This window comes from Sphaeramia orbicularis, chromosome 4, assembly GCF_902148855.1.
Source record: "Sphaeramia orbicularis chromosome 4, fSphaOr1.1, whole genome shotgun sequence".
Taxonomy (NCBI): domain Eukaryota; kingdom Metazoa; phylum Chordata; class Actinopteri; order Kurtiformes; family Apogonidae; genus Sphaeramia; species Sphaeramia orbicularis.
The window spans coordinates 46,780,918-46,798,974 of record NC_043960.1 but is presented as its reverse complement, the minus strand read 5'-3'; the positions used below and the strand labels follow the sequence as shown (position 1 = coordinate 46,798,974).

Here is an 18,057-nt window from a genome sequence, read left to right as displayed (position 1 = left end):
CAATTAGATTTGAAATAACCAGTAAGTGTATTTCACATGAATGTTTTCCTCTTTTATCTGGGGCTGTCATACAAATCTTGTCTCTTCAGAATTCTGTTTTCTTTCACATCCGTTATTTGTTTGGCTTCATATAAATGTCCTACCTGCACATTTGGACGAGCACAAAGCACACAAACAGTGTTTAATAAAGACAAAGGAAAAGTAAAAGCACATGGAATACGAAAAGCTCATACGACAATTGGCTAATTGAATAACAATGCAGTATTTAAGCTCTTCATAAACTTTAGTGAAACGTTCCATTTACATCTTTTTCTGTTGGGTCAATCTCTTTTTTTGTTCAGCCCTGTCCAGACAAATCAGTTGACAAGGTGCTAAAGCAGTTGCTCAGGTTTGTTGTGGTAAATATATCAGAGTAGAGGATCGATAATGTGTTGGATGTGCTGTCGGTGGATGTTGTTGCATAGGCGTGTCTTGTCTGCCTGCTTTGAGGGTTTAAATAACAAGTCTGATCTCCATTTGGGAATGATGTGAGAGTGAATCTTAAGGGAATCTCACAGTGACTGATCTGAATTTCTCATTTATGCTGTGCAGGAACCTCAAGAGCATTTCTATATTTATAGAATTAAAATTATCCCCAGACAACACATTGTGTGTGTTGTTGTTATGATTACCCCTGTAGTGCAGTTTTTTTGTCCATCGCTCCCTACGTTCCCCATGTTCCCTACATTATTGTTCTCTCAATCTCAGTGTTTGGTTACATGTGGCAGATGCAGTATTTGGCTGCACTTTCATAAGTGTTTGGAAAAAAGTGAAGTTTAACATTAGCACCTTTTTAATGGGTGCAATAGGGCAGGCCACCCACGTTTGAACATATGTATGTGAATTAGTCTTGCTGTGCTCCTCCAATCATCTACAATTTTCCGAAGAATTTCAATCACAGTTCGCACAGTCATGAGCATACTAGTGCAGAAGATCACTGAAATACACCATATCACATTTGAGGAATTATAACACACCTTAGATTATCTTATGTTGAATGTCATTTTGGGTTATACTATTTTGAGTTGGTTGACTTTTCCCAAATGCTTGAAAGTCATTTGATTGCAAGCTCTAAGAAAAAGTCAAAAATGCAATCATCTGATTTTTAGGTCTTAAACTGTCTTTTTAACAGGTCTTAAATTTGATTGGATTATGAATTTATCACTGATTTTGTAAAGTTTCGTTTTGGGGAAAAATGCCAAACACTGTAACACTATGAAACAAAACCAATATGGAAAAAATAAGCACTAAAATAAAACATGCAATTCCGACATTTTAAGGGAAAAATGTACATGAATTTATTCACACTTTAATTTAATTTTGCAACTCAAAGAGCTTCCAAAATCTAGCAATAAATAATAAAAATGAATTGAGGTTAAAATGCATTATCCTTATATGTAGTGGTCTTAAAAAGTCTTAAACTGAACTTGCTGAAACATGTGGCTTTATTATTTGTAATAAATGCAAGTGTAAAGATTGCGATTGGTATCTAAAGTTACAAAACTTGCTCACCCTTTTTTCATCCTCTTTTACTTAATGTTTGCAGGATCTACAAGATGAAGTGGCAAAAGAGAGTGAGGAGCTGCAGCGACTGCAGACTCAGCGGCAGAAAGTCCAGGACGCCTTGGAGGAGCTGGACCAGCAGAAGGGAACCCTGGAGGAGCAGCTGACACACATCCGCCAACAAACCAGCCAAGAGACCCAACTGGTAGGTCCCAGCTTGAGTCTCCCTTCACAACAGATTATTCATTATGCCGACTATATACGGAATTCCTGGTATATAGTAATACCAGGAATTCTGTCTGTCTGAGATTTATGCCCAACCAATTTCTCAAAGGCTCTTCACCCGATCCTTTTCAAATTTGACAGTTTTTTTTACCGCTAGGAGAGGTCCAGTGCACAGTTAAATGGCTGAATTTCATTTTTTTGGATTTTATTTTATTTATTTATTTTTTTAACTCAGAAAATTTGTTCAACCGATTTCTTTAAGACTGTTCCCCTGATTCACCAGACAAAGTGTGATCCGACTGAAAGTAATGATTTGGACAGAATAATGTTTGTCCTAGTTTGACTGAACTACCCAAAAAGAATAGAAATATAGTTCAATCTAGTTTACAATGATCTCTAATTTAACATTCAATATTAATCCCAAACTAAGCAGGGTATCAGTGAGCAGGAGGGGCAGGGGTATTAGTAAGCTCCGTCTACTTTTACACTTTCTTTTTTATTTTGAATTCTACTGGACATTGTCACACCTCTGAAATTATTCTTTGTGGTAAATCTGTCTCAGATCTCATCGCTACAGTCAGAGCATGAGGAGCAGGAGCAAAGGATTTGTCAGTATGAGGAGGAGCTGGTCCAGGCCCGGGAGGAGCTCCTGGCTCTGCAGGAGGAGAGCAGGAGGCTGCAGGAGAAGGTCCAGGCAGCTCAGGAGCAGCTCACACCTCTACAGGAGTCTGTGCGAGACTCCTTCACACAGGTTGCACAGGTCAGACTTGTAAATCTGAATCTTTGGTTCATATACCTTCATTTCGCTTTATATTTCTTATTGGTGGAAGGAATGCTTCCTTTAGTGGTTTAATTAAAGGAATGTCTACAGGAATGCTCCCTTCAGTGGTTAATTAGAGGAATGTCTACAGGAATGCTTCCTCTAGTGGTTGATTAGACAAATGTCTATTTAAAACACCATCATAATACTGTAGATAAATATACCTTAAATGTGAGCTCAAGTTTGGCCTTTCCCGAAAAAATTATGTCAGGCTACAACCAAACTGCCTGTCACAGACTAAAGACAATTATGTCTAGATTAAGCAGAGGTAGACAAAATTCCAACTGGTTCAGTGAATTAAAATTGGAACTGCTGTAAGGAAAAATGTGGTCAGGAGAAGAATATTTTGAGGATCTCTATGGAACTGAGGTGGATGAGAGTGGACTGTGCCTGTGACTTCAGCAAACAACACAGAAGAAGTGCTTTATGAATATAATTAATTCATGAAGTTCCATCAGATTTGTTTGTGTTTAAAGCAGGACAGTGGAGGAGCTGAGGTCACGCTGTGATAATGTTCTGAGCATTGAATACATGAAGTCATCATGTGTTCAATGGAATATTACAACTAAACAACACAGAAACGGTTCTAGTTTGATCAGTTCTAATTCTATCCTTTTTTTGTATCAACTGTTGCCTGTGTCTGAAACCTGTCAATGATAAATAATACTGTTACTGACCAACAGTGTTGGAAATAACAGAGTTAAAAATAACAGCGTCACTAATGCCGTTATTATTTTCCAGTAACGGGTAATCTAATTAATTACTATTTTAAATGTTACAATGCCGTCACTGTTACTGACAGTGAAATGTGGTGTGTTACTTTGCACTGATATCAGCTGTTATCCATCCTGGCTCACTCAGCCAGGCACAAGAGGTGTGACATTCACGGACAAGTCCAGTCTTTTGAACGGCTCTTTTAAGACCTGATTCGTTGTGAGTCGTTTGTTTGCAAGCCGTTCTAATATTCAAATTGCCCACACTGCCTTCATGCTTCACCTGTGTGCCCCATGAGTCTGAGCTGTCCATGCTGCCTCCACGTGAACAACTAATGACATTTCCAAGTTTGAGTTATCCGCAGCACACCCCATTCACTTGAACACAGCTATGTGTGCAGCTAACTTAGGGGAGGAGTTATCAGCTAACTTTGGGGAGGAGATATCAGTGAGTCCGACTGACTGGACTGGAATGGAGACATTTACTGCTATATCAGGGAGGAACGACTGCAAAAAGTGAAGATGCACGATTAACTGGAGGAGTATCTACTTCCTGTAAATGCAGGTCCCCTTATGTGGTGGATAAACCGGACCGTGGTGTACCCCAGCCTTACCAAAGTCACGGTATTGAAGCTCTGTTTAGTGGGAACATTGGTTCCATCTGATTGAGTGTTTTCTCTAAGACAGGATTAATATTATCAGAGAGAATTCGCCTCAATTGAGATCGCTTGTCTTTCTTAACTCAAATTTGCCCAGAGAAGGAGAGGCAGTAGAACCAACAAAGGATGACACTGCTTTCTTTTTTAGGGATGTCTTTAATTTTGTTCACACTCTAATAAATATGACGTTAAATGAAGTAACTACAGGCCGAACAGCAGTGCAGATTACCTGGGCTTCTTGGAGTCCCTGGGAGGGGTGCTGGATGGTGCTCCGACTGGGGACTCCATTGTTCTCCTGGGCGACTTCAGTGCCCACGTGGGCAATGACAGTGAGACCTGGAGGGGGGTGATGGGGAGGAACGGCCTCTCTGATCTGAACCCGAGTGGTGTTCTGTTATTGGACTTCTGTGCTAGTCACAGTTTGTCCATAACAAACACCATGTTCCAACACAGGGATGTCCATAAGTGCACTTGGCACCAGGACACCCTAGGCCGGAGGTCGATGATCGACTTCATTGTCGTATCATCAGACCTCCGGCCGCGTGTTTTGGACACTCGGGCGAAGAGAGGGGCAGAGCTGTCAACCGATCACCACCTGGTGGTGAGTTGGATCCGCTGGCAAAGGAGGAAACCGGACCGACTCGGCAGGCCCAAACGTGTTGTGAGGGTCTGTTGGGAACGTCTGGCAGAGCCCGACGTCAGTGCGGTCTTCAACTCCCACCTCCGGGAGAGCTTCTCCCAGATCCCGGGGGAGGCTGGGGACATTGAGTCCGAGTGGACCATGTTCTCCACCTCCATTGTCGAAGCGGCTGCTCGGAGCTGTGGTTGCAAGGTCTCCGGTGCCTGTCGTGGCGGCAATCCCCGAACCTGGTGGTGGACCCCGGAAGTAAGGGATGCCGTCAAGCTGAAGAAGGAGTCTTATTGGGCCTTGTTGGCCCGTGGGACTCCCGAGGCAGCTGATGGGTACCGGAAGGCCAAGCGTGCTGCAGCTTGGGCGGTTGTGGAGGCAAAAACTCGGGTCTGGGTGGAGTTTGGGGAGGCCATGGAAGAGGACTATCGGTTGGCCTTGAGGAAATTCTGGCAAACCATCCGGCGCCTCAGGAGGGGAAAGCAGTGCGCCACCAACACTGTTTACGGTGGAAGTGGGGAGCTGCTGACCTCGACTGGGGATGTTGTCGGACGGTGGAAGGAATACTTCGAGGATCTCCTCAATCCCACTACCACGTCTTCCATAGAAGAAGCAGAGGCTGAGGTCTCAGAGGTGGACTCGTCCATCACCCAAGCTGAAGTCACCGAGGTGGTTGGCAAGCTCCTCGGTGGCAGGGCACCGGGGGTTGATGAGATTCGCCCTGAGTACCTTAAGTCTCTGGATGTGCAGGGACTGTCTTGGTTGACACGTCTCTGTAACATCGCGTGGCGGTCGGGGACAGTACCTCTGGATTGGCAGACCAGGGTGGTGGTTCCCCTTTTTAAGAAAGGGGACCGGAGGATGTGCTCCAACTATAGGGGGATCACACTTCTCAGCCTCCCAGGGAAAGTCTATTCCTTGGTACTGGAGAGGAGGATCCGACCGATAGTCGAACCTCGGATCCAGGAGGAACAATGCGGTTTTCGTCCTGGTCGTGGAACGCTGGACCAGCTCTATACTCTCCATCGGGTGCTCGAGGGTTCATGGGAGTTCGCCCAACCAGTCCACATGTGTTTTGTGGACCTGGAGAAGGCGTTCGACCGTGTCCCTCATGGTATCCTGTGGGGGGTGCTTCGGGAGTATGGGGTCCGGGGCCCTTTGCTAAGGGCAGTCCGGTCCTTGTATGACCGAAGGAGGAGCCTGGTTCGCATTGCCGGCAGTAAGTCAGACCTGTTCCAGGTGCATGTTGGACTCCTGCAGGGATGCCCTTTGTCACCGGTTCTGTTCATAATTTTTATGGACAGAATTTCTAGGCGCAGCCAAGGGCCGGAGGGGGTCAGGTTTGGGGACCACAGGATTTCATCTCTGCTTTTTGCAGATGACGTCCTGTTGGCCTCATCGAACCTGGACCTTCAGTGTGCACTGGGGTGGTTTGCAGCCGAGTGTGAAGCGAGCGGGATGAGGATCAGCACCTCCAAATCCGAGGCCATGGTTCTCGACCGGAAAAAGGTGGTCTGCCCTCTCCGGGTCGGTGGGGAGTCTTTGCCCCAAGTGGAGGAGTTGAAGTATCTCGGGGTCTTGTTCACGAGTGAGGGAAGGATGGAGCGTGAGATTGACAGACGGATCGGTGCAGCGTCTGCAGTGATGCAGTTGCTCTACCGGTCGGTTGTGGTGAAGAAGGAGCTGAGCCGAGAGGCGAAGCTCTCGATTTACCGGTCAGTCTACGTTCCTACCCTCACCTATGGTCATGAGCTTTGGGTCATGACCGAAAGGACAAGATCCCGGATACAAGCGGTCGAAATGAGTTTCCTCCGTCGGGTGGCTGGGCACACCCTTAGGGATAGGGTGAGGAGCTCAGTCACCAGGGAGGAGCTCGGAGTAGAGCCGCTGCTCCTCCGTGTCGAGAGGGGCCAGCTGAGGTGGCTCGGGCATCTGTTTCGGATGCCTCCTGGACGCCTCCCTGGGGAGGTGTTCCGGGCATGTCCCACCGGGAGGAGACCTCGGGGAAGACCCAGGACACGTTGGAGAGACTATGTCTCTCGGCTGGCCTGGGAATGCCTCGGGGTCCCCCCGGAAGAGCTGGAAGAGGTGTCTGGGGAGAGGGAAGTCTGGGCATCCCTGCTTAGACTGTTACCCCCGCGACCCGGCCCCAGATAAGCGGAAGATAATGGATGGATGGATGGATGGATGGATGGATGGATGAAGTAACTGTCTATGCTGTTCTTCTCTATGCAACTGGCCCGTGAAACACACTCAGAATCAGTTTTCTTTTACATATTTGAAGGTTTTTCAAAAAAGTAACGCAATAATTACTTTCCCTAGTAACTAATTACATATATTAAGGAGTAATTCCATTACTAATTCAATTACTTTTTTGGGAAAGTAACTAGTAACTATAGCTAATTACTTTTTAAAAATAATTTGCCCAACACTGCTGACCAAACAGGGCAGGCAGCCTATACTTTAGTAATTACTATAGAAATGGCAAATATTCTAAAAATAATTGTAAACCTCTGGACTAGAGCACAGTGCTAAAGCCTAGTGTATTTCATAAAATAAGTATCATCTATACTTAGTTCATTTTACTCACCAGCGATTAATATACATTCATAAAACATATAAACATGCATGATTAATACAGTCAATAGCTCACATGTTGTGTGTGAATTGCACATTTTTCTGCAGCATTGGGTTCAGTTGCAGCTGAAACAAATGTCAGCATCAGACAGTTTGATCTGTATTGTGACACCCTAAGTCTTTGACTTCATCTTTGTCTTTGTTTCATATTTATGGAGGGTGTTGGGCTCTGCTGTGTACCTGTGAACCTCATGTTTTCATATTCTTCAAGCTGCTTGTCTTCTCATGTCTGCACCATTCAGGTTCAACAGAAACTGAATGACCTTCAGATTGAGGAGAGGTCTGTTACTGCTCAGCTCAGCTGGAAGAGAGCTCTGGAGGACAGTTCGCCGGTCATGGTGAATGGATCGATGGGGCCCACAGCAGACATGCACCAGGTCGATCCCTTCCATCAGGACCTGTTCCAAGATGACCAGCCCAAAGAGTTGAAGGAGGACGAACCAGCTGCCGTGAGGAATCTGCAGACAGAACAGTCGGATCAAAAAGAGGTGGAAGCAGTAAATGACAGAGAAGAGGAAGAAGAGCAGGATGAAGAGCATCCAAAGACTCCAGAGGAAGAAAAGTTGAAACCTGACGCGTTGGATGATCTCTTTACTAGTTTAGCCTCGTCTGACATGTACAATAGTCTATCGACACTCTCCAAGCAACGAGAGAACACTGTGAAGGTAAGAAATGCACCAGAGAAACACATCTGACTTCCACAGAATGTTTAAATCATGTTTGAAACCATAAAATATGTCTACAAATGGCATGATTTCAAAATTATCTCCCACTGGAATCACAATATAAGTTTTATGCACAAAAAACTACAAAAAATGTGTTTGAGCATGTGATCCTGTCTGATCTCCAGGAGAACAGCACACCTACACCTGATGTGTCCTCAGAGGGTGTAGATGATGCAGAAGAGTCTCCTAAAGCCAGCCCACCAAAGGTAAAGGGGAAAATGACTCGCCTTAAGTTTTTACACATATATGTCATTTTTGTATTGTAAATCCAAAGTGTTATGTTCAAACTCCTCAGTAGGTCCTTGACTTTCTTCCACAGGTTGCATCCCCAGAGCCAGAGAGTAAACCGGAGCCTACAGAGTCACCTGAAACCACCTCCTCCTCATTGTCCCCTCCTATGGCCCCTGGCCCTGTGCCGCCCCAAACCAGCCCCCCCACTCTGCCTGAGATGGACTTCTTCCATTCAGACCCCTTCACTGACCGTCAGTCCAGCATCTGTAGTCTTACCTGTTTGACAAAGGCTGATCTACTTCTGTTTAATTGATCTGATTTATAGGTTTATTTTACATGTTCAGGGATGCAAACTCAGCACCTTTTAGCAAAACCCACCGTTGAGTCCAAAGAAAGACATTTGTGTGATATGTGAATTATGCAGGAAAATCAAAACTTGGTAACTAAACCTCTAAAATGTACCAGAATCAGGTTGTTGATGTTTTTCTTTTGTAGACGATCCTTTCAAAGATGATCCATTTGGAAAAGCAGATGTTGGAGGTATGTTTTAACCCCTTCAAACGCATCATGCATAGCATTAATATTTGAAATTTGATCTGATAAGCATGTGTACTGGTTCTGAAATGTCCAAAGTTTACTATTTGTATGATATTGTCTTAATCAGATCCGTTTGGGGGAGATCCGTTCAAAGGGACAGACCCATTTGCTGCAGACTCTTTCTTCACCCAGACTTCTGCTGCCCCGTTTTCCTCAGATGACCCCTTCTCCTCTGCCTCCACCGACCCATTTAGCGCCACTACTAACGTACCCGAACCAGACCTGTTCGCAGCCAAGACAAACGACACGGCAGCAGCTGCTCAGGCGGCAGCTGCAGATCCCTTCACCTCCAAACCCATGAATCCGGCTTCAGCAGCCAAAGACCCTTTCAGCTCCACTGGGAACAGCGAGGGAGATTCGGACCCGTTTGGGGGAAAAATGAGCTCTGCGGGGGAGGCGGATCCGTTCAGTTCTCAAGATGGAAAAACTGACCCATTCAGCTCTTCTCCACCAAGCTATGATCTGGTAGTGGTAAGTAGAGGAAGAGCAATGTAATACACTGTTTAACAAACTCTCAGAGGGCTTTGTAAAGCATTTATTTATTTCATCACTTACAGTAAAATAATTATTAGGAACAACTTAAAATACTTTTTACATTTTTAAATGATGAACAAAAATCTATGCAACATAGCACAGGGTGTAGTGCATACTTAACCTTTTGCAGTTTAATATAACAATGACCAAAAAGATGAGGAAACTGGACCATAAATTTATATACCACAGATCTGATGTACTCAATCTCGTGTTTTCTCCCCAAATACTTCAGAGCTTTTATTGGTGCATGACATCTTAATTTTAAAATAGATAATTTTTTTGCTTTGTTTCTTTAGATATGAAAGTAACTAGTTTTTGTAAATAATCTTTTTAGTCCATTTATGTTGCTATTCTGTGGCCTATGACATCCACCAGATGGCACTCTAATGCCCATTGGTTGAGAACGGCTCATAAACAGCAGTATGTTTTTAGTAAAAAAAAAAAAAAAAAGTGCAAAATTTGTCATATAGAAATTATTCTTAGGTGTCTTTTTGTACTGATTTCAAGAATATAATAAGAGCAGTGGCATTTCAATGTCAATTGTACTTCTTTCATGATAATTTGTATTAGGTTTATTTTTGGTGGAAATTAAATTAAGGATATGGTTTGATATTCACAGCTTTGACAGAATCTAAATTCAGAATGATGAACATATAATGATTATGGAATTGGCAGTAGAGGTTTGTGTTTGATGTAGATATTTATGGAAAAGTCTGTAGCCTTTAGGTTGTAATTAACATAAATATTTATATTCATCATCTTCTCTTTGTGCATGGTATTCAATTTGCAAAAGAAATCTAAACTAATGGCTGAAGTGTTTGTAAAATTCACACCTAATGGGAGTGGTATGGTACATCTGTTAGTATGAGGACATGTGTCTACATAAGAGTATTTAATGTGGTAGGTCAAATCCAGACTGTCTTTTCTGTGACATGTTCAGAAAGACCCGACAGCATCCAATGACCCGTTCGCTCCAGGTGGTACGACAGTGAGTGCCAGCTCTGACCCAGGTACGACCTTTGACTGGGCCCTGCCCACTGTTATGACAGAAAAGCTGTTTTAAGAACATTGAACACTTTTCTAATATAGGCCTCCCATACTTTCAGTGTCTGTGAGTATTTACTGTTTTTCTGCTACTGTTTCAGATCCTTTTGCTGCTGTGTTTGGTAATGAATCCTTTGGAGGTTTTGCAGATTTCAGTGCCTTGGCAAAGGTAACCTTTTTATCCCAGTAGATGATTATGTCTGTGCCTCACCTCCACAGTACTGCAATATAAGATGTAAAATTTCACTTTTAAGCTCAAAACTCACTGAATGAAAGTGATGAATGTGAAGTAAAACTGTTGACAGTGTTCTGCTGTAAACACAGAACATCCAGGACTCTGGGAGTGACTCTGTGTGTTGAGGTTTCTGGAGGAAACATCTGCCAGATGTAGCTCTTTAAAGGTCATATACTGTGATACTGAAGTCATTGTTGAGGTCAGGTAACATTTAACTTTGGGGTTTTTTGGGCATTTTGCCTTTATTTGGTGGATAAAAGACAGGAAAAGGAGAGTTTGTGAGTCATGCACCCAGCATCCTCCAGCTGAGACATGAACTAAAGGACATGTGCTTTAACTGAGAGGACACAGTGTGACAGCTCATTCAAACATTTGACGCCTGGATTTACTTTGGCTCAACCTGGTTATAAGATGTTATTCTTCAGTCAGTCTCATATGTAAAGATACTACACACATTAAAATTACATACTAAGCTCTGAACAGTTGTGATTCCCCTACCTATACACAGTAGCAGTTCCTTGTTAAATCAGTTTTTTATATTTTTGCGTGGGTTTTTTAAATTAATTGCTTTTTCTTTTTTTAAGTTTCATGTGAATCTTGTCTTTCAGTCAAACGGTGCTGATGAGTTTGGCATCAACAATAAGAACCTGTTCCAGGAGGACAGCCAGTCTGCCAGCTCTGATGTGCCCCCAGCTCTGCCTCCAAAAACGGGTACGCCCACCAGACCCCCACCCCCGCCTCCAGGTCAGTACACGTGCTGTTCAGTTGTACTTTTAATTGCAACTGAACATAGCTCAGTTAAACATCACCATATGTAGCTGATTCAAAATCTGCATTGTGTTGAAAATGCCTATGTGTCTGTACTTTTGTTATGTGACTCTTCACAGGTTCACAGAACGCTATAAAACAATAGGGATTTTAGCACAGACTGATTAGCAAGCTTATTGGAATCTTCCATTACTTTGGTTGTAACCTTTTAGCACGTACAAAGTACAGCAAACCTACTGAGAACTATGTTTGTACAGTGGACATGAAGATATTAACATAAAATATTTCTTCTACTTTCCCATACATTATGATTTTTTTAATATACCCTGCCTATCCCAGAGGGTGGGCTATATACAGTAGATATACCAGCAATTCCATCCAAGATTTTTGTCCAAACGATTTCTCAGACACTATTCATCTGGTTCTTTTCAAATTTGACACATATCTTCTTGACATGTGCCTTTTCCTCAATTTTTACCCCTCGGCCAACTTCGGGCCAAAGGTGTATTGTATTAGTTCTGTCGTCTGCACTGAGATATCTGCACAAAATTTATACTGTGGATGTATCTTTGCATGGAGCTGAAGCCTACTGAAAATGGGCCACCTTGACATACTTTTTCAAGGTCAAACGGTGACATGTCCTTTCAACGATGTAATCTCATTATCTGAAGAATGCATTGAGATATCTGGACCAAATTTACACAAAGACAATCTAATGTAAATTATAGGGCAATAACTTTCGAAAGAATCTTACACTATATTTGGCCGAGGGGTATTAAAAGTGTGCAGCACATAATGTTTTGTATTTTTTACAAATTTTTGAAAAGATTAAAAGTTAAGAATCAAAATTAATCCTTGGGTAGGCAGGGTATCAGTGAGTAGGAGGGGCAAAGTGCGCGACCAGGTGGGGTCAGAGTCTTTGATATATATCAGAGTAGCAACACTTCCATAGACTCCCGCTGTAAAAAATGGCAGACAAAATATGGACCTACTTCCGGGTTCTGAAGGGGCCGGTAGTTCCTACATTGAGTTTAATGCCGTTGGAACACATTCATTTCTATTGCAGCTGATCTAGAAATTCCAGCGCTAAGTCAATAAGATATCATCATCTTTCAAATTATTGAGTGTATTTCCTGTATTAGCGGACATTTATGTTGTAAATTCTGTTTTCTTTGGTATGTGTTAGCATTTGTATGAATTTATATCTTAAACAACTGTTATGTTGGATTTTCAGCTGTAGCCCTATAGGTAGCTAGCTTGCTTTGTCCAGCTGTTGAGATTGAACCACTATAACTACAAATTATGGAGTTTTTAAGATAAGGTAACGTTAGTACAAATGTTGTTATCAGTGGGTTTTATTTTGTTTTGCTGAACCCGGTGGTATTTGGTTCAGTTTATCAGCTGAGGTAGTGTGCTAATTAGGAGGAGAGTTGCTATAGAGGCTTAGGGCGTTTGTAAGATCTGACTCATCCTATAAGAATTCTGTTGAGTTTAGAGTTTGCTAATGTTGAGTTTTTAATGAGTTTAGTGTCCATGCCAATGCTAACATGTCAAGTTAGCCGCTATGCTGTCCGCTGGTTAATCCCTTATTGTGCGTGACATTAGAGCAGAGCTTGGCAGACACACAGTGTTCACACAATTAACCAGTTTTCTGCTTGTACCACAGTCCTACAGTAGTAAAACTTAAAAATGATACATTGTCTTTTTCCTTACAAGTACAGTACAATTGCAGAATGAATGAACTTGTAAAGTTAGCACCAAGGTTATAATAGTTTTGAATTTTTAATTATAGTTTAGTTTGAATTAGTTTTGACTTTTTCTTCTCTAATTCAGTTAGTTTTAATTAGTTTTTTAGAGCAGGTTTGTTAGTTTTAATTAGTTATCATTTTTTTCTGAATGCTTAGTTTTAGTTTAGTTTAGTTTTAGTATTAGTTTTAGTTATTTCATATATTTTATCTTCCTTAGAATCCTATTCAAAGAAATTAGTGAGGTGTGAATCAGCGTGTTACTCTGGACACTTTATTTGAGGGTCAGGTTAGGGCGGCTCATTGACTGAGCAGAGACACAAACACATGTACAGTACAATGTATAAATTCCCTGTAGCAGGTTGGGGGAGGGCGCGATCCATACACAACGTCACTTACGTGAAAACAATGCGAAGATGTGCAAAGCGTGAGAGGATATGCACAAAGCAGCCAGCAGTAAACCAGATAGAAACATATATAACCAGATAGAAACACATAAACCAGCTAACCAGCAGTAAACCGCATACAAACATATATAAATCAGCTAACCAGCAGTAAACTAAATAGAAACATATATAAACCAGCTAACCAGCAGTTAAACCAGATAGAAACATATATAAACCAGCTAACCAGCAGTAAACCAAATAGAAACATATATAAACCAGCTAACCAGCAGTTAAACCAGATAGAAACATATATAAACCAGCTAACCAGCAGTGAACCACACAGAAACATATAGAAACCATATAGAAACATATATAAACCACTTATAAACATATATAACCCAGTTCATCATCAGTAAACCACACCTTAGCAGATATGTCATATCTTAATCATCTACAGTTCCATTATTAGCCAACTTTGTTTCAGTTCAGCTAGCTGTAGCTAGTAACATCAAACGTTTTTTAACATTATAACAGGTCACATACCTCTGTAATTAGATTAGTTTTCATCCTCCTCTTTTCTACTCTTCTAAACTGTGCAGTTAAGGGCTTGGAAGGCCTTTTCATGGTGATAAACTCTCCAGTCTTTACGTGGATGCTAGTTCAACACTGATGCTGTCATTTAGCTCCGCTCTGTCTCTCACACACACACAGTGCACAAAAAAAAAAAAAAAACCTGACCCCATGTATCACTAAAGTAAATCCCATACAGGACTCTGCTGCTTTGTCCCAGCTTTAGTCTGTTTGTTCCAGGTAGAGTGGGGACCAGAAGACGACTGGAAACCACAAGTGACCAGACATGACAGACTGTGAAGTGTCGTATGGTGCCGCTAGCTAAAACTGCTGGAGCGAAATAAATCAATTTGATTTCAATTGACATTGACAAAGACGAAAACGAAGGGAATTTTATCCATAATTTTTATACGTTTTAGTTAGTTTTTTAAGCTCACAATATAGTTTCAGTTAGTTATTGTTTTTTCTTTTAATTATAGTTTTTATTTATTTCAGTTAACGAAAATGTTTTTTCAATTTTAGTTTTCGTCATTTCGTTCGCTTTTGTTAATGCTAATAACCTTGGTTAGCACCCCTCATGAAAGTAGCCTATCCAAGCTAACACCAACCTTTCCCGCAAAAATGTAAGTTTTCAAAGTAATAAATGCACTCCTTTCAGTGGTCAACCTCACTACTCAAAAGTATAACACACACAACAGAACATACAGTAGTGACACAGTGATTGTGTGTGGTTTATTTTGACATTTACCATGCTCACTGCTGTGTCTCCCATTGAATAACATGGGAGCGCTCAGTTCATTTGGAACAATTCAGGCTTACATGTACCACGTGATCACCAGAGCGGCGACAACAAAGCTTGTCATAACTCTCTTCTTAGGGTTCTGGGTGGGGGTATTAGTAAGATTCGCCTACATTTTCACTCGTTTCATATAGCTTTGTACCGTAGTTGAACCAGTATTGTTGCCACTAGCACTATGCAGTGGGAGGCTGGGCAATATATCATGCTGTGTTCCAGGTCACCCGTAACTAGGAATGGGAATCGAGAACCGATTCTTTTTGAGAATCGGTCCCCAGTAGCTCGATTCCTTGGAATCGTTAGCCTGCCTGCTTAACAATTCTGCTTATCGATTCCACCTTCGTTGTGCATGCGCGATGACGTCACACGTACGCTGCATTGTTTTGGTCAGAACGTAGCCAACATGGCGTTGAGGCAGAAACAGTCTAAAAAGATGACACCAGGTCCACTTACTTGGAACACTTGTAAAGCTTCCATGTCTTCAAAAGGGTGGAATCCCTCCAATATCCTCAAACATTTGTCCACAGCATGTGAATCATTTACAGGAATGTCACATATTTGATACTCTACTTAGCAGCGCTTGTGAATGTAGCGGCAGAGTGAATGCCGGGCCGGTTCCGGTGTGGGCAACAAACATCGTAACTCCTCATATCCAGGTTTCCGAAGGTAGGGGAAAGGAAATGAGGTACACAACAATGGGAGACAAGCCGAGCCGAACCGGTTCCACGTAGTAGAAATGCGGCAATAGAGGAATTAGTGAAGCGTCTTTAGTTTCACTTTCACTGTGCCCCCCCCCCTCCCCAAACCGGCCCTGCGTCATCTGTTATTATTATTTGTACATACTGTATATGTTATATTTTCTGTGCAGAGATGGAAATATAAAAGACAGTTACTGCAAACACATCCGTTTGTACTATTTTATTCCCTCACCCAATGAGAATTGATAAGAGAATCAATAAGGAATCGGATCGATAAGCAATATCGATAATGGAATCGGAATCGTTAAATTCTTAACGATTCCCATCCCTACCCGTAACTTGTGTTTTTCCAACCTTCTACCAGTGAAAATGTACTGGAATGGCAGTCAAACCTGTGACTTCCCACCCGTGACCTCGTACTCGTACTACAGGGTGTATCAAAAAAATATATACATTTTGTAAAATTACCCCCAGTTCCGCATTTGATAATTTTTTAGAATTTTCTTTTTTGGACGTCAGTAGGTAGAGGATTGGTGGATATTCGTCCAAATTTACAGACCCAGGTTTTCATGCATGAGTGAGCAGGGGCAAATTGCGCAATCCAAGTTAAAACTGGTTTGCACGAAGTAGCAGTGGGATTTAAATCCAACCAAAGGTCATTGGAGGGGACAGTGAGCATCCATCTTGTTTTCCACAAAATTGCCAGGACACAGCATTAACACTTTGGCCACTATGTCAATTTAATTTCTTTACCCATGGCAGCTGTTCCTGCCTTTCAAAGTTAATTCAACTTGTTTAGGCCTGAAAATGTCACTGAGGACAGGTCAAGTTAGGGTTAGGGTTTACTCAAAGTGTGACTGCTGATCACTTATTTAACCCTTAAAGACCCACAACTATTTTAGTCACAACTTCCAAATAATGTTTTTGTCTTTCCCAAGTGATTTATCACCATTTATCATAATATTAACCTTTGCATTTTGCATTTTTCAAAATAAAGCATGTATTTTCCTGTATTTAGTTTACTGATCATGTAGATGTTCATAAAAGCTCTGAGTAAATTCAAGTTATCTTATCAAAACAGAGAAAACTGAAGAACAAGTGAGTCTTTCAGTAAAGATATTATTATCTTTAAGGTGCGGGAAACAAAGCCATGTATTTACATTCAGAACCGGGAGGGAACTCGGGCATCTATCGGAATTTTTTGTCGCGACGTGCATTGTGGGAAACGGAGGCTCGCGCTGCCATTTCAGGGAGGTTCGCGCAGCTGCTGCTGCAATGACAGCAGCAGCGCAAGCCTCCGTTTCCCACAATGCTCGTCGCGACAAAAAATTCCAAAGATGCCCGAGTTCCCTCCCAGTTCTGAATGTAAACACATGGCTTTGTTTATGGTGGATGGCACTTTGAAATTGTTCACCGTAATGCAAGAGATTCAGGTGAGTAATCACAAAAAGACTTACAGATTCCTGATACTTAGGCTATGACTGAGGTTTTACAGATTTGATTAAGAATTGCTCACGAAAGTCTCCTGCACCTTTAACATAAACTGTATCCATCCACTTTCATTTAATTGAACTCCATGGGTTTTAGTGGTGAATCAATGCTGTAGAAGATGACTGTGTTTCCATGTTCACTACAGAGCCTCTGAACATCCAAATGGGTCATATCTGATGACAATGAAAAGAGGTATTAAACAGTTTACATCAGCAGATGGTTTTGGTCGGTAGTGGATGTTCTGGTCTTTATGGGTTAGATCGATAAATCTGCACAGACTCTTGGAGATCAGAGTATGGCAATTACAGCAAGTAGAATCCCATCGTGTTCCATACACCCCCCCATGTTCAGCCCCTTGTGCGTGTGTACAGTGTGTACTCGGGGTGTGCCATCTAAGGCACCTCACGATTCGATTCAATTATGATTGTGCTTTCCAACAGGAAAAAGGTAGCAGTGGCATATACAGCAAAAGCTGCTCTTATTCACAAATAAAGATTTCCAGTTGCCTGCAAAACATTTGCTGTATCAAAAGCAACAATTTTCAAAAATAGATATTTCTCTATTAATAGTACAAAAAAAAACTTTGGTAGAATGAAATCCACATTTTTTTTAGGAAAACAAATAAAGTGTCTTTAGAAATAAATAAAACTTATTTCAGTTAAAAGTGGTTTTCACAGATTTCTGTACAAGTCTAATAAAATAATAATAATAATAATAATAATTGCTTATTTAGTTTTTCTGGCCCCTCAAAAGCTCCCCAGGAACCCACTCACACTCTCAAACCCTCCACACACATGCTTTTGTAGAAAACTGTAGAAAATGGTTAATTCAGTCTGAACCAACACAAGCGCTTGCTTACTCAGTCATAATAAATGATATCCAAACAAAATCCTCAATGAGCAGCATAAATCCCACAACAAACTAAAGATTTCGCTATCCACAATCAAAGCACGCATCACATATCAGAGTTATCCTACATGCTTTCCTCAGTTATTCCACTACTTTGGTTTTGG

The 18,057-nt window shown here is 41.8% G+C and overlaps 1 protein-coding gene across 2 annotated transcripts in view; it reads left to right on the top strand.

Moving 5' to 3' along the window:
- Positions 1-18,057, top strand: part of eps15 (epidermal growth factor receptor pathway substrate 15) — a 39,997-nt gene that overhangs the window by 15,174 nt on the left and 6,766 nt on the right. For both annotated transcript variants that reach the window (XM_030131558.1, XM_030131557.1), the window contains exons 14-23: positions 1,586-1,747; positions 2,330-2,527; positions 7,467-7,889; positions 8,075-8,155; positions 8,269-8,431; positions 8,676-8,720; positions 8,845-9,248; positions 10,252-10,321; positions 10,457-10,524; positions 11,199-11,334. In XM_030131558.1, coding sequence (XP_029987418.1) covers positions 1,586-1,747; positions 2,330-2,527; positions 7,467-7,889; positions 8,075-8,155; positions 8,269-8,431; positions 8,676-8,720; positions 8,845-9,248; positions 10,252-10,321; positions 10,457-10,524; positions 11,199-11,334 — 1,750 coding nt within the window. The remainder of the gene's footprint in view (positions 1-1,585; positions 1,748-2,329; positions 2,528-7,466; positions 7,890-8,074; positions 8,156-8,268; positions 8,432-8,675; positions 8,721-8,844; positions 9,249-10,251; positions 10,322-10,456; positions 10,525-11,198; positions 11,335-18,057) is intronic.